This window comes from Neurospora tetraspora (assembly GCF_033439725.1).
Source record: "Neurospora tetraspora strain CBS 560.94 chromosome Unknown B0H65scaffold_1, whole genome shotgun sequence".
Lineage (NCBI taxonomy): Eukaryota > Fungi > Ascomycota > Sordariomycetes > Sordariales > Sordariaceae > Neurospora > Neurospora tetraspora.
The window spans coordinates 3,542,437-3,556,660 of record NW_026944383.1 but is presented as its reverse complement, the minus strand read 5'-3'; the positions used below and the strand labels follow the sequence as shown (position 1 = coordinate 3,556,660).

The 14,224-nt window shown below is 52.9% G+C and overlaps 4 protein-coding genes across 4 annotated transcripts; all 4 read right to left on the bottom strand.

Annotated features, from left to right (window-relative positions):
• Positions 1–148: 148 nt before the first annotated feature.
• B0H65DRAFT_31517 (histidine phosphatase superfamily) lies at positions 149–2,709 on the bottom strand. Its single transcript, XM_062823356.1, has 6 exons — positions 1,954–2,709; positions 1,618–1,872; positions 1,485–1,546; positions 1,256–1,401; positions 1,099–1,187; positions 149–1,037 (listed from the first exon to the last, which is right to left on the bottom strand). The coding sequence occupies exons 1-6, from the start codon at positions 2,551–2,553 to the stop codon at positions 387–389; spliced, it is 1,803 nt and encodes a 600-aa protein (XP_062686367.1). The 5' UTR covers positions 2,554–2,709; the 3' UTR covers positions 149–386.
• Positions 2,710–3,458: 749 nt separating this feature from the next.
• Positions 3,459–7,057, bottom strand: B0H65DRAFT_450352 (uncharacterized protein). The gene is made up of 4 exons (XM_062825997.1): positions 6,451–7,057; positions 5,838–6,347; positions 5,014–5,780; positions 3,459–4,931 (listed from the first exon to the last, which is right to left on the bottom strand). The coding sequence occupies exons 1-4, from the start codon at positions 6,601–6,603 to the stop codon at positions 3,833–3,835; spliced, it is 2,529 nt and encodes an 842-aa protein (XP_062686366.1). The 5' UTR covers positions 6,604–7,057; the 3' UTR covers positions 3,459–3,832.
• Positions 7,058–7,618: 561 nt separating this feature from the next.
• On the bottom strand, positions 7,619–8,857 carry B0H65DRAFT_416215 (glycoside hydrolase superfamily; the record flags this gene model as incomplete). Its single annotated transcript, XM_062824031.1, has 1 exon — positions 7,619–8,857. The coding sequence occupies one exon, from the start codon at positions 8,855–8,857 to the stop codon at positions 7,619–7,621; it is 1,239 nt and encodes a 412-aa protein (XP_062686365.1).
• A 1,850-nt stretch (positions 8,858–10,707) lies between these two features.
• B0H65DRAFT_417612 (uncharacterized protein) lies at positions 10,708–12,592 on the bottom strand (the record flags this gene model as incomplete). Its single annotated transcript, XM_062824098.1, has 4 exons — positions 10,708–11,313; positions 11,386–12,156; positions 12,222–12,463; positions 12,526–12,592. 4 exons carry the CDS (start codon positions 12,590–12,592, stop codon positions 10,708–10,710), a joined length of 1,686 nt encoding a protein of 561 aa, XP_062686364.1.
• Positions 12,593–14,224: the final 1,632 nt, after the last annotated feature.

Here is a 14,224-nt window from a genome sequence, read left to right as displayed (position 1 = left end):
ATGTTGAGTGAGAAACGTATGTAGATGGTTTCACAAAGGTAAATGCATCGCAGCGCATGACTGTCTTAAACCATCGGAATCAAGCTCGTTAAGATATGAACATAGATTCACTACCCTTGTCATCGAGACATCTATTGCGAACAAAACTTTCAAGTTTGAAACGAGCTAAGGTAGATCTAGTATAGAAACTTTTACCGTTTGCAGGAGGTAGACCAAAATGCCTTCCACGCTTAGATGTTTTCTCTCGCACGACATGCACTCCTCGTCCAGTCTTTAGATCATCACTCATGAAAATGCATCATCCATCCCAAAGCAGGAGGCCAACAAAGAGCCCCTTCTTAGGGGCTCATTACCGGCTCCTCATGGGCTTCCCTGACGAACATCCCTTACGGATTCCCCCCCTCAGCAAAGCAAACCTCCGTATACCTCGCCAACCCCGGCATCTTCTCCTGCACCTTCAAGAAAGTCTTAAACTCGCACCACCCATCCACCCTTTCCGCATCACACTCCGGATGGCTCCACCCCAACGGAACCGTCCGTTGATTCAGCACAAAATGGACATACTTCGTCTCCTCTCCCTCATCCTCATACCCCGAGCGATCCGCCTTCACCGGCTTCGGCGTCTTAATAATCTCAATATCCAAGCGGGCGCCAAAAGGCGTAATCTGCGACACCGTAAAATTGTGTTCGCCCGGGTAAGCGTCAGTAGGGAGGTCCTGCTCGAATTGGGTTAACCCAAAAGCGGCGAGGATGGAGACGATGTTGGTGTCGTGCGAGAAGTCGAGGTACAGCGACTGGTTGAGCGGGAAGGTGACGGTGTTGTTGTCGAGGGTCACGTTGAGCTGGGTTTCGGAGTAGGGGATGGTGTGGTTTTGGAGGCGGGCGAGGACTTCTTGCTGGAAGCCGATGCCGACGGCGCGGCCGGTCTCGGAGCCGAAGGCGTTGTTGCCGTAGAATTGGAGGTCGTGGGAGTAGCCGAAGCCGATCCATTCTTCGTAGGTGAAGAGGGAGCAGAAGCGGCTGTAGCCGTTGGCAACCTACGGGAGATGTGAGTTTGAGATGAGACGACTGGCAGGAAGATGGTGACGGTTGACTTACGGTGTCGTAGGCGCACATGGTCTGGGCGGCATAAGTGTCATCGACTGTCCAGTTATAGCCCGTAACGAGCTTGGAGAAACGTTCAGTAGCTAAGCATGAGAGAGTTAGTTTTGTGCAACGTCTAACTCCGGTCAGTTATGGTCCAGAGTCCACGTACCATTCTGCAAGTAGTTGCCGACCCAGATATTCTGGGCCTTAGATCCAAGACCGTCTTGGCTTTCATTGGGGCAGTTCATATAGCCCGCCAAGGAGTTGTTAAATTTGGAGCCCTCAATGATGACTTCAAGGGTGACGTTGTTGGGCCTATACAAAATCAGAATCTACGTCCTACTGTTCGCAATCGAATACCCAGTCTGGGCTGTGGAGAGAGGAGACAGATTACATACCATTCCAGACCGAACATACCAGCCAAGAAGTTCTCAGCAGACTTCATCATGCGGTCCTGGGTCTATATTTCCCTAGTTAGCACCCAACTCTACAACTTGTCTTCACGGACAGCCAAATAAGAGGCACGCATACCGTCGTACGAGCGATGATCTTGGTCTCGGGGTCATAAAGTGACGAATACATGTAAGCGTGCAGGACACCAGAGTCGAACAGTTCCTGGCGGCCTTTGGGGACGAGAATCTCGGTGCCCATCTGATACTTCCAGTTGTTCAGGAACTCGAGTTCACCCGTAGCGTTGAACTTGCCAGTCGCATTGGCAAGGCGGGCACCGAAAGACTCCACGTTTGAGCCTCCAGTGGGATACCGAGAGCCATGGCGAGAAACCATCTAAATCACAAAGAATGATGGTCAGCACTGGTTACGGTACTCCGGGTGTCAACATTACTCTCTAGAGGTAATTGCACTTACCTGAAGCCAAATAATCTCGGCGCCCTCAGGCAGCGGCCATTCATCCACGCCAAATCCAGTCGAGGGCGTATAAGGCGTCAGAAACCCCATCATGCCGAAAATGCTCAGGTTGCCCGGGTGCCAGCCCTGAACCGGCACCTGTGTCTGCAGCGGCGCATTGGGCACGTAGGTAGCAGCATGGTCAAAGGTTCTCGTCTGGGCCATAAAGGGCGCCTTGCCCGTGGCCGTCTTTCCAACCCACGGGCCTGGGCTGGTGTTAAAGTAGTCGGGTACCGTGGACGTGGACTTGCATGGACAGTCATCCGAAGAAGAAGAAGACTGGTATTCTCGGGCTTGGACCGGTGCCTGCGGGGTGGAGGGTTCGGACGGACGCGGTTTGATGCCGAACAAGGTGCCGTTGCACGCAAGCATGTTGAACGCAAAGAAGACGGCGAGCGAGACGGCGCACGAGGCCAGGAGAACAGACAGCTTGCGCTTCAGGCGCTGCCCGGGACTGGGTTGCGTGCCATGAGCAAGGAGCGGGCGTGATAGCAGCTCTTCCTTCTCAGATAGGCCAACGGGCTCGTAGCTTGGTGCTTGAGGGTTGGTCGGGGAACCCATCTTGACGGTTGTCTATGCGCCCCTGGGTGGTTCGAATGGCGGACGACCGAGGAGTGTCGAACCTGGACTTGCGCGGCGAAGGAGGGTCAGCATTTAAATGGCACTGCTGGAAACAACATCCCGGCTTGTTTGACGGATTAAATGGCACGGCTGGGAACAAGATCCCGGCTTGTTTGACGGAAAAGATGCCCGGAGAATGAACGGCGGTGACGTGTACAGGAGGTTGACCGGCTACGTAGTACCCGACCATGAGGGGACGGCATATAGTCGCACCGTGACCATGTTACTCCCAGCTGGTCGCTTAGCGGTGCGCTAGAGGATCGCAGTAAACAAATGGAAGGTGGTGAGGACCGATGATAGGCAATAAAACGGCAATTGGGATGGCGGTGGAGGATCTGTTAGAGTGAAATGGGACGAAAGGGGACAAATTCGTGCTGATAGAGCTGCAGAGGTAGAATTAAGGTTGAGCTTGCCGGCAGACGGTTGCCAAGTGCTAACTACAGTTCCCACACTCAAGCACCTTGACAGTTTCATGAGCTGACCACAACTTTTTGGCAAACGGACCATCGAAACGAAAAGAACAAGACTTCATTTGCCCATATCTCCATCAAATGAGGAGATGAAAGAAAAATGATTGTAGATTCAACATCAGCGTGCTTGAGACTATCAAGAGAGTACTCTTTCTGATGATATAATTGAGTTTTTTTGATTTTCGTCTTTCGTTTCGATGGTCCGTTAGTCAAAAAGTTGTGGTCAGCTCAATTCTCGGGAAGTCTTGGCAACTGTCAAGGTGCTTGAGTGTGGAAGTACCTACGGTCGCGAGCCAATCGTATTACACGGACCGGCCGACCCCGCACCGGGCCTGGACGATCACGGTCCTGCAAAGTGCCGAATCGCCGGATTGCCAGCCATCTTCATAGTGCCGTTGGACACTGGCTTCCACGTTTGTAAGGTGGTAGTTGTGCCAACTTGAAGAGCCTCACATGAGCCTCAAAACAGGTTGGTGTAGCCGGTAAAGGGCGCTTTCCCCAGAGATGATACATGATTTGGGGAGGATATGGATATACAGGCGGACTTATACGTTGTTTCCAGAGAGTAAGCGAAGTTGCGAAATAGAGGCTCACAATTTCAATGTCTGTATAGACTATAGGTAGTATATATTGTCGCTTTGTGACATAAGCATGTCCAACCCCCGCACCCAGGCTTCAACTTTATGGACGCTTTGTAATACTCAACCGCTCCTATTTTCGGTTTAAAAGGCTTCTACACCCGCTTCTGTTCAAACAACGAGTAGGTCTTCGTCGTCCTTTGATTTCATAATGATATATGTTAAAATCGTATGGTCCAGATAATGTAGTACCAGCCTCCATTTCTTCAACGCCGGTTCTTGGCTTTCGTCGCCCTCTCCGTGCAACGAGATACAGTCTGTTCTTGGGTCAGGCATAGGGGAAATGGCAATGCCATGGAGAGTACACCACGGACGCATTCGTTTGTCCTCTTCTGACCGGCGCGGCAAAACCATCTCCACGCGGAATCCGCGACGTACTGGGGCACCGTAAAAAAGCTTTGCCGTCTTCGTTAGACGTAATAAGGCAACGCGGCCGCAGAGTGATCCGAGGACCACGAGGTTGAGCTCTGGTACGTGGAGAAGCATACCGATTCGCTGCGAGTAGTCTCGGTGAAGGTCATATGGTGACTGATGCCGGTTAAGGTGGTTGTAATGCGGGAGAACTTGCCTACAAAGCACAGGCGTACCCTGGGGATCCATGTGTAGCAAGCAGACATCTGTCGAAGAGGTAAGAAGTATGGACATATTCTTCGTCGCATAGCGCGAAAAGAAATCGCAGTAGCTGAACGGTACCGCAGGGGTAGGCCAGCGCGAATATCGTTCGCGTCTAAGGCTTGATGCATCTGGAACATGCGCAAATCTCGGAACGATGAACTGAGCCAGATGGATGCCATCGTGGGTATCATCCAGGTACGCCGGGGGAGCCTGACGAGGCCGGGGAAGTTCAGCGTTCAAGATCATAGACCGCCGGTCGGTAGGCCCAAAATTAACGTTGGTCCATGGCCTAGCCGCATCTGAAATCTCCGTCTCTTCGTCCGCCCCGCTTTCTTCATCCAAATCTTCCTCAATAGGGAATCCAGCGATTCGTCTCGGGTCGAGGAATGAAGGACTATGGGGCGCGGGAATGGAATATGAGAGAGGATTTGCCAGATCCCTCACATGGGAAAGGCTGTGGGTTGTGTCCAGCCAAAATTGCGCACTGCGCAATGTCCCACCTGACAGCTCCTCAGGCGGAAGACCTAGGCACTCGTGCAAAGACGCTGTTTGCTTGAAGCAGCTATCAGGCAAAACCATGACACCCCAACCGATACTGGGATCCTTGAAGTCAGTCAAAACAACTCAGCCGAGAAGGACAAGAACATGGGTACATGGGAGCATCGTTGCACACTCACTTTGATGGCGTAACATAGTTCATCTTGGACGTCTCATGCATGATATCAACTGCAGGATATCCTAATCGCCATATGTCAAGGAACCATGTCCTCAGCCTTATGTCTTGAGCGACCACGTACTCCGCACAACCTTGCTCGTCATCACAGAAGGATATGTTCGGAATGTTGCTTCCACGAGCATCAAGAGGTAAGATAATCTTCCACGTCCTAGTTCGAGTCCGGAAGTCTCTCTCCAGGCCAAGAGCTGTCTGGCCGGGCCAGATCTGGGGAGACGGATCTAAATAGGGTGTAGGATCATCTTTCAAATTATGAGGTCGATTCTGGCGGAGCGCAAAAGCAAAAACCGTGACTTCTGCCTTGTTGGAGCTTACAGCAAGTAGGCGTGATTCTTGATGGATCGCAAGCCCCCAGGCAGATTCGCCCACATTTTCATGAAAAAACTCTTTAGGTACCAATGAGCGGGGAGGAGGTCTGCCTTTAGCTTCCCTTTGTCGACTCGTTGATAGGATGTAGTGGGCAATTGTGTGCGTGTAGTAGGCTCCGACATCGCCATCATCAAAGGCAAAAAAGAGAACTTCCAGGTGGCCCAAATTTCCGATCATAAGGTGGTTGATCTGGTGGCCGAACGACTGGTCGATGGCCGGTCTGACGGGCCATTCAGTCTTCAGTTTCTTGGGTTTAAGCACCAAACAGGGCCGAGGAAGAATGTTCGGGACCTTCCGGGGGATGAAGACGTGTATCTTGTTTTGATAAGATGCGAAATAAAGCTGCGTCTCCTGTTAGCGGGCGCATTCCAACTATCACCAAGTGGCCGATATACGCACGTTGTATTTCTGTGACAGAGCAGTCAGATTCAACCGCAACCTCTGAGCTCGTGGAAACCTCTGCTGCCCCTGCTCTCGCCCCCCTTCCTCCTGTTGCTGGAGCTGCTGTTGTTGGAGCAGTTGCTGTCCCTGTTGCTGGATCTGCTGGAACTGTTGCTGAAGCTGCTGGAACTGCTGTTGCTGTTGCTGGCTCTGCTGTTGCAGCAATTGTAGCTGGGCCAAAAGATCATCAGGTACCCCCGGCGCCTGCAACCCTATCGGTATTTGTGGTGGCGGCGTGGGAGACATAGTTGTCGCCAACTGGGCCCATGGCGCCACGATATCAGGAGTCCAATCAGGAGTCACCCCCAAACCCAAGTCCTGTTCATTGAGTTCGATACTATCCATCTCATCAGATAATTCATCCTCCGTGTTGTCGTCAGTTGATGACAAGACGTCGTCATCTATATCGAAACTATGCCACGGCTCGTAAACAAAACTTCTGATGTCTGGGCCGACGTCTGCGCCGAACTGTCCAATGTCTGATATTAGCACACAGATGGCAAAAGCTTGAAGAAAGTCCCGGTGCCCGTGCCGTTACGCAAGAATCCCAGGAGGGTTGTTCACAACTTACCCTGCTTTCTGCGGTCTGGACATGGCAGATGCGGTCAACACTGAGGAAGTCTATGGAGGAACGAAAGGCGCCATCCCCCTCGTTACCGTCTTCGCCACCGTCCGAGCTGAGATATGGCCGTGGAGTGTCGATATGCGTATACGGCTCCATCATGGGCTAATGTTAAAGTTGATGCTTCTGATATGTGACGGATTCATTAAGCATCACCAGTTCGCGTTGATGATGACGAAGAGAATGATGGGAGAGGTAGAAAATGGCCGTGCTGACGATGAAAAGTATGATGTGAGAGGACGATGATATTCGAACATGGCAGCCACGTTGGAGAAGCCTCAGTTGTTGAAGTCGACACGGACTGAGGTGGACCTCGCGTGGCCCATAAGGGAAAATAAAAGCACTCAGGCGATAGATAGTGCAGCACACTCGAAGGTAATTGCGAGCCGTTGAGTGTTGATGCAGGAGGGGGGGGGGGGAAGTCTACTAGGCAAGATGCTTGCAGTGAGAGTTTCGTTTGTGCAAGTTGGTGCAAGCTGAATGTCCGAAGCTGGAATCACAATTTGAAAGCAAAATGGGCCTGAGCTACCGGATGCTGATTGTCGTCACCGGTGCGGGTGAAGATGTCGTGCGCAGTGTGGGAAGGTGAAAGCGTGATTTGGTGAGATGCAGGGGACCAGAGTACCAAGAGTGCTAACAGCGGGAAGCTACTACAGGCGCTAGGTATAGTGGAGCTTGGATTGATCAGGCGAGCCGTATGTTAACAGGCCAGGTAGCTCCTGCCTTGGTTTGCCGGAGACCTAGGTGGGCGAAGCGGGGTACTTGCCCTGTGGTGGCCGCGAAACTCCCTGGTACTTTCCGAGCTCCCGTCTACGCCGGAGTGTGCACTTCAACTTTTCACGGGCCGGGCACGTACAACTCGGGACCTGATCTCCGGCGTGTTTGGGACAGCCAGACAAAATTAATAGCAGTCTTCGGCACGAGGCAACAAACATGAATACAGCACATATGACCAGAGAGCAACTGCAGATATGTTCGCTTTTCCCATCGGGCTACGCTGCACTTTCTATCCTTTCCACCTAACGCCATGATAAACACTCCCAAAGCATAAGGTATCGACAACCCGTCGTCATCTATCCGGGCAAACCCGACATCGACATCGACATCGACATCGGCATCACTGTCTCATAAGCTCCGTCATGTCCTTCATGCGGTAATCCAGCACCGGCGTAACCCAGTCATCTTCAACGAGCGAGTATGATTCCCTCTCGTTGTCCTTCGGCTTGCGCGGGTTAATGGCCCAATATCCAAAGTCGGCATCGATCTCCTTAAGGTACCGCAGGAGATTCTGCCAATAGTTCGCATCACCGATGCCAGGACGGTCGGGCGCCCCAAACTCTCCAATCCAAACAGGCGCCAGCTTCTCTTCCACCAGATATCCCCAGTTCTTACGCATGGCCTTCACGAAGGAAGAGTATGTGCGCTTCGAATACCGCCCTCCCATGCTCCCCCAACCGCTCCACGAGTAGACGTGCGCCGAATATACCACTTTATTCTCCACGTCGAGCTCGACCGGCCGACGTCTCACGCCCGTCAGGTCGTTCCCGGACTCGGTCCCGCCCACGACAATCAGCCAGTCCGGGTTCATCCTGAGCAAGGCGTTGCCTGCCCGCTCTGCCGCAGCGGCCCATTTCTCCCACGGCATGGTGCCCCAGAGCCCGCGCACCTCGTTACGCAGGTCAGCCCCTATAACCAGCGGATTGTCGACAAAGCGGACCATCACCGTCTCCCAGTGCTCGACCCACTGCGCCTCCGTCTGCCGTACCCGGCACAGCCCGCCAGGAAGGTAATCGTTTGCCCAGCCGGCATCGCACGGGTCAGCGCCGCAGCACCACGTCGCCGTGGTGATGTGGTTGTTGACGATGACAGCCAGCCCGGCGTCCGTCAAGGCGGTTACCGTCGCCTCAAACACGTCCAGGGCGCGCTTCCCCACCAGGTCCCGGTTCGCTGCCAAGAGATGCGCCGGGACTTCCGGGTTGAACATGACCATCTCGTCGCTGTACGGCATGCGCACGCTGTTGAAGCCAAGCGAGCGGATCATGCTGGCAATGACGTCGCGGTGCTGCACGTCTAGCCCACCGGGAATGAAGAGCTCGTCGCTGGCGCCGTACCAGTTGATTGACGAGAGCTTGAAGCGCTCGCCATTCTGGTCGACGATGTCCCGCCCCTTGGTCCGCAAAGGGAGCTTGTATCCGGGCGAGGACAGGAAGGTCTCGTTGGCTGGTGGGGAGAGTGGTCGTTGGCTAAAGTCGATGGAGCTGTTGTCTGGTGTCCAGGGCTTGCTTAAGGCTGCTTCGGCTTTCCACAAGTAGTGGAGGAAGGAGCCCAGCAGCAGAATTGAAATCAAGATAATCATGCGAACGGCTTTAGTCTTTGACGGAAGTGATGTAAGTAGGCGTCGGCGGGCGCAAGAAACGGGAGTGGTGAAAGCGGTACAGGTGGTGGATGAGGTGTGGTTGGATAGTGGAAGCACGAGGCGGCGACCGCTGTGCCAGCCACCGGTACCAATACCAGTGCCATTATTTCGGGGTTCGGGTTCGGGTTCTTTCGGCATCGTCTGACTAGTTTGCTATCTCTGCTGCAGATGTGAGCCGTCAAAAGTCAGGTCCGTGGCCATGTTTGCCCCCTATACATAAACCAAACGAAGAAAGCCGATATTTATGGATATCCTCTATCCAACTGATATAGCGAAGGACAGTTTTCATGACGGTTCCTCTCTGACAAAAGTGTCCGATCATGGGCGATGCTGACACGAAGATGCTGACAAGGCAAGGTATGGAAAACTTGTTTATGAATGCTGCCTACTGAATATCAACAGACTTGATTGGCCAAACGAAACGAACGGCATTAAAGCGGCATTAATACACTAAATCCGGACACAACGGAAAGCTGAGCGAAGAGCCGAACGGATTCACTCTGCGTCACAGCGACCCAAACCCACGGATTCTGAATAAAGGTTCAAGAGAAGCAAGGCAATCCCGGTTTAGGGCAACTGTGACCGGACATTATCAGGAGCTCCTTACTCTACTCATGCCCTCCGTTCCATTTCTCGAAGTTGCTGAGTGGGATCAGTTACCTACAGGTAGTTTGTGGCATGGAAGCCATGGAACTCCTCTTCACCCGGAGGCAACTGAAGGGGTGGTGACTCTTGTCACCAACTTCCAGGTTGGGAACCATCATGCGTACGGTGAGAAAGAGCGAGGTTGGCGTGTATATCTGACTAAGCGGAATCTCTTCCGAATGCATCACTCAACGGCATCTTCGGACTTCGGGCTTTCCGTTTGCCAAGCACATCATCGAAAGAGACCGCCGGGGTGGTGACGTTGTCCGTGATCCAGAACTTTTTTTTTTGCTGACTGCAGTCAGTGACTGACTGCAGTCAGAATCGTGATCTGTTTCCCACTCCGACGATTTGTACGGGTTTCTGACTGTAGTCAGCTAAAATCAGGGTTCTGGATCACGCTCTTACACATCCCAACCATACATACCTCTACCGGGATCCATTTCTGGGACCGGCCCGCCCGATGATCCACTGACCCAACGACTTCCGGGGGCCCCGCACGTCCCGTTCCGTCTCCGTTCTTTCCGTTCCCCGCCGAGGGTTGGGCATGTCTTGCTCCACCCGGAAGATCTATCTTGGGCCTTGGAGTGTCTCAACGTGAGCATTGATTACCGGGACTAACTTTCAATGATTGATATCGCTGTATCCTCAGTATCATGCCTCGTTCTCAACTAGCATCTGGTGAGGTTCACGAGAGGACGTGGGTATGACACGAGGAAATGGTCGAGCAATATCATTCCGCTTCATCCGCTGTCAGCATGACGGTGATGAAGTTATATTGACCGTATACGAAGTTCCATCGACCGAACTGAGCTTGCCATTGGTCCATTACCGGACTTTCGTGTATGCAGGGCGTAAGCTTTGAAAACTTACCTCGCCGCCTTTGCACAGCTTTGGCGTCGTGGCGAATTCCGAGGGTTTCTTGGGTCAGTGAGAGCTAATATGACGACCAAATTCATTTTGCATGTGCATAGGGATGGGATGAATAGCTCACGTAGTTGGGGATACAAGAGACAAGGTACGTAAACATGTGTGTGGGAGTGAATTAGTAGGGTCATTTTACTTTGTTAAAATTCATTGAACAGAAATGGTATCATTTTCCCTTCGCTCAACCTTGCACATTAATACACCCGTCATCATTAATCTCATATCCTGTTCATTCCCAGAGGTTGTTGACCATACCCTCCTTGTCCCTGCCCATACGGACTCTCCTCCGGCAGCGGAGAAGCTCTAGCGTACGTATCTCTTGCGTCCCATGTCACCGTTGGTGGCGGTGACTGTGGTGGGCGAGGGCTCGAGAAAGACCTTGTTGGCGCGTGGTAGCGTGCCGTGCTGCCGAAGTAATCGGGGGTTCGGCGGCCCGAGTGGGTGCCGGTGTCGTGGTGGTTGCGAGGTCCCGGCGAAGCTGTGCCCCCTCCGGGAGCATTATTCCTGGACAGGGAAGGGCTGCGGTAGCCACCGCCGCCGCCGCTACCACCGATGGGCGACCTCATGTTGTACGTGCTGTACGCGTTGTACGTGGGCGAAATCGGAGTCACTGCGGAGGGTGTTACTGAGTCGTCCATCGTTTTCCCGGAGTTTTCCCGGGACAGCATCTCGTACGAACGTGTGTCTTTCTTGAGATCGTCCATCCGTGCATCGACGGAGACGAATTCTCGCTTGTTCCGGTGAGGAACCGTCATTAGGAGGTCGCGCCATCCCATCACCATCGACCATCGACCGAGGAGGAGCAAAAGCCACAAGCCGTTTATCTAGCACATTGTATATCTGGTTAGCATGTTCTATAATCGCTTGGTAACAAACATGGTGGTTGGTAGCTTTACCGAGAGAAGCAGTAGAACTGCGCCAACAGTGGGCATGTCGACCACCAGTGGACCGGCCTTGTCCAAGCACTTGTTCTTGTCACCAGCCATCATCATAAGGCAGGCAGTCCATTCCACGGCAGTGCTTGGGTCCCTCCTAACGGCCTCAACCGTGTTGTCCTGGAAAACAAAGACGACCGAGAAAAGGACGACGTCGGTAACGATAATAAGAACAATGGCAATTCCCCTCCATTGAAGCTGGATGACTCGGCGTACACGTCTGTATGCCTGTTTGGGCGTCATGGTTCGGATGCTGTTGGTGTAAGAAGGCAAGTTCGAGTTTTCGGTGGAGGCGCTGTTGTCGGCAAGCGATGCGAGGTAGACCTTGATGCAATAACCAAACGTCGCAAACTGAATGAAGATGGTGAGTCCGGCAAAGATCAGCATAGGGATCCAAAGGTCAGCCAAGCTGTTCTCGTGGTTGATATGACAGGTCGACCCAAAGCGGAAAGAAACACCACTGAAAACAAGGGCCATGATGATTCCGATAATGGGGATTCCCCAGCCGGTAGCCTGGGAGAACCACATAAAGTTACGTCCGACAACAACCTGCCAGCAGATTTGCAGATGCAATGATAGCGAGCGCAAAAACACCCACATCACTCCTCCCCAACCTCCAAAGATCAAGAATGCGCCAGATACTCCGCAAGGTGAGTTGGTTTGCATCGAATTGGGCGTGATCGCATCATAGCATTCATCTGGCTGAGCGGCAAGAGGTATCACGAAACCGAGCTGTAAAGTATGTCAACGCCTTGAAATCCCACTGGGCAGCAGGGGATAAGCAGCCAAATACTTACATTCATAAACAGAACCGCCGTGGTCAAGCACAGACTTAGATAATGTCTGGAAGTCTTTTCGACGGGCAGGATGATCCAGGACAAAAGAAGAAAAACACAGCAGGCGGTGCCAGCAACTGCGACCCATTGTGCCACCTCTCCCAGGGTATTGAATTCGTCCGGATAGGCCCAATCGGTCATGGGGCAAGGCAGGCAGCAGCTAAGCCCTTTGGCTACCTCCTGGCATAACCTTCCATCCACAACTGGTCGTATGTTAGTTAGCAGCGACACTCGTGATGATGAGGTTCCAGTTCCAGTGACTTACACCCCCCATCGTCAAAAAGCGCCTCGGCCAGAAATGGCGGAGGACAAAGGTTCGTCGCGTTGGCCATCGTGTAGGATCCTTCGAAGCTGCGTCCCTGGACTTTATCGTAGAACGACTTGTGAACCCTCCTGGCTCTGGGAATCGGCCGCTACCCGTTGATGTGCTTCAGCTCCCTCCAAGGAAGGCCGCGCTCCGGTACTGGCCAAATATGTATGGGACGGCTTGTTTGTGGTCTAGATAGTCGACGCGTGACCCCGACAAGAGCTAACAAAAGCGATCGAGGTGAAAGTCGTCGTCGTGGCGTAGGAAAGTAATAGTATGTCGTCGAGAAAATACCCTAGGCCCAGATGGAATAGGGTGGAGACAATGGCAGATGATAGGTTGATAGAAAGGAGTGTTCGGGGACGTGGTCTACCGGCAAAGCTAAATCGAACACCAAACACGGGGTATAGTGAGTATAGAAGGAAATATAATACACTGAAAAGATGATATCACTGAATTGCAAGGTAGGGAGTGTATCAGCATGAGCGATCAAGCACTCATGATGTGCAAAAGAGGGGACGGGGACCAAAAAGAGAACTTTCAGAAAACGAGCACCATGTGGATGGCAGTGGGTGGTAGCACCCATATGTACGGGCAACTGGGCCGAGATGGTGTGCCTTCTCTTTTCTGTTTTGCCTTTCGGCCCTCTTTGGGGTTTCTGAGGTGGTGTTGGATGTGGTCCCCTCTTCTGTAGGACACCATCAAGCCCGCACGCCATGCTCAGTCAGGCAAGACAGAGGGCTTTCTGGGCTCTGTGACCAGGGCCAGAGTGGAGCGGAAAACATGGGAACGGGGGCCCTTATCATTGGGGACTAGGCCGATGGTACGGCCATGCCCATTCAGCGTGCAGTGTTGTACCATGCGGTTGCATCCAGTCCTTGCTTTGGCGATCTTAACCAATTATGGCGAAGCATTGAGGACCACTGTTGCCAAGAGTGCAAGGTGGTGCGGGGACATATCCCAGATTGCACGCCGCCTGAGGTAGGATCAGAATGGAAAGCGAGGTTGAGAGCAGTCCAAGCGCACTCTGGACCATCTGATTTGGGGTTCCTTGTGGTTCGCTTGTGATCCCGTAAGGAGGCGATGTTTCCTGTTGATGGGACCAGGCCCAGGAGGCCGGGGTCCAGTCACAGTGGAGGGTAGGGACCGGCCGGGGGCAACGACGGGCGCCCTGGGGAACGCCAAGTGCTGACGATGTCGCATCCATGTTCCTGACTGTGTGGTTTGTTGAAGAGACGGTTCAGGGGCGTCACCAGAAGAGCCATTCAGAGGAGTTGACGAGTTGGGATAGGAATTTGTCACACTGTCCATCCATCATTTATGAAGCCAGTGCCGTCACATCTCGTTCGAGCCAGTCAGCAAGTATACAAAGAGATCTTCTCAAGGGAGAAGAAGACTCACTGAATGGCTCCCTCAAGTCTCCCGAAGCGCCGGTAATCTCTTCTTTCTTCTTTTCATCATGATGAAAATGATGACGATGATGGCCGATGGTGTTTCAGCTGGCAGACAACTCGGTTTGTGCTCCGTGAGGTCCACAGGATATGGGGTAGACCCGCTGTCGCATGGCAGCCCTGGCAAAGAAAGCAGACAAGCGTCTTGTTGACAAAAATGCGATCTGTCATGACGCAACAGACGTAGGTAACAGCTACCTCGTGCT

What these genes read in the sequence shown, in the direction of transcription:
- B0H65DRAFT_31517 (XM_062823356.1), bottom strand. Translation starts at nt 2,553, where the DNA reads ATGGGTTCCCCGACCAACCCTCAAGCACCAAGCTACGAGCCCGTTGGC. An exon ending in GGTATGTTCGGTCTGGAATG is followed by an intron (nt 1,402 to 1,484) that starts GTATGTAATCTG and finishes GATTTTGTATAG; the next exon opens with GCCCAACAACGTCACCCTTG. An exon ending in CGGCAACTACTTGCAGAATG is followed by an intron (nt 1,188 to 1,255) that starts GTACGTGGACTC and finishes TCTCATGCTTAG; the next exon opens with CTACTGAACGTTTCTCCAAG.
- B0H65DRAFT_450352 (XM_062825997.1), bottom strand. Translation starts at nt 6,603, where the DNA reads ATGATGGAGCCGTATACGCATATCGACACTCCACGGCCATATCTCAGC. An exon ending in CTCTGTCACAGAAATACAAC is followed by an intron (nt 5,781 to 5,837) that starts GTGCGTATATCG and finishes CAGGAGACGCAG; the next exon opens with CTTTATTTCGCATCTTATCA. An exon ending in AACTATGTTACGCCATCAAA is followed by an intron (nt 4,932 to 5,013) that starts GTGAGTGTGCAA and finishes CAAGGATCCCAG; the next exon opens with TATCGGTTGGGGTGTCATGG.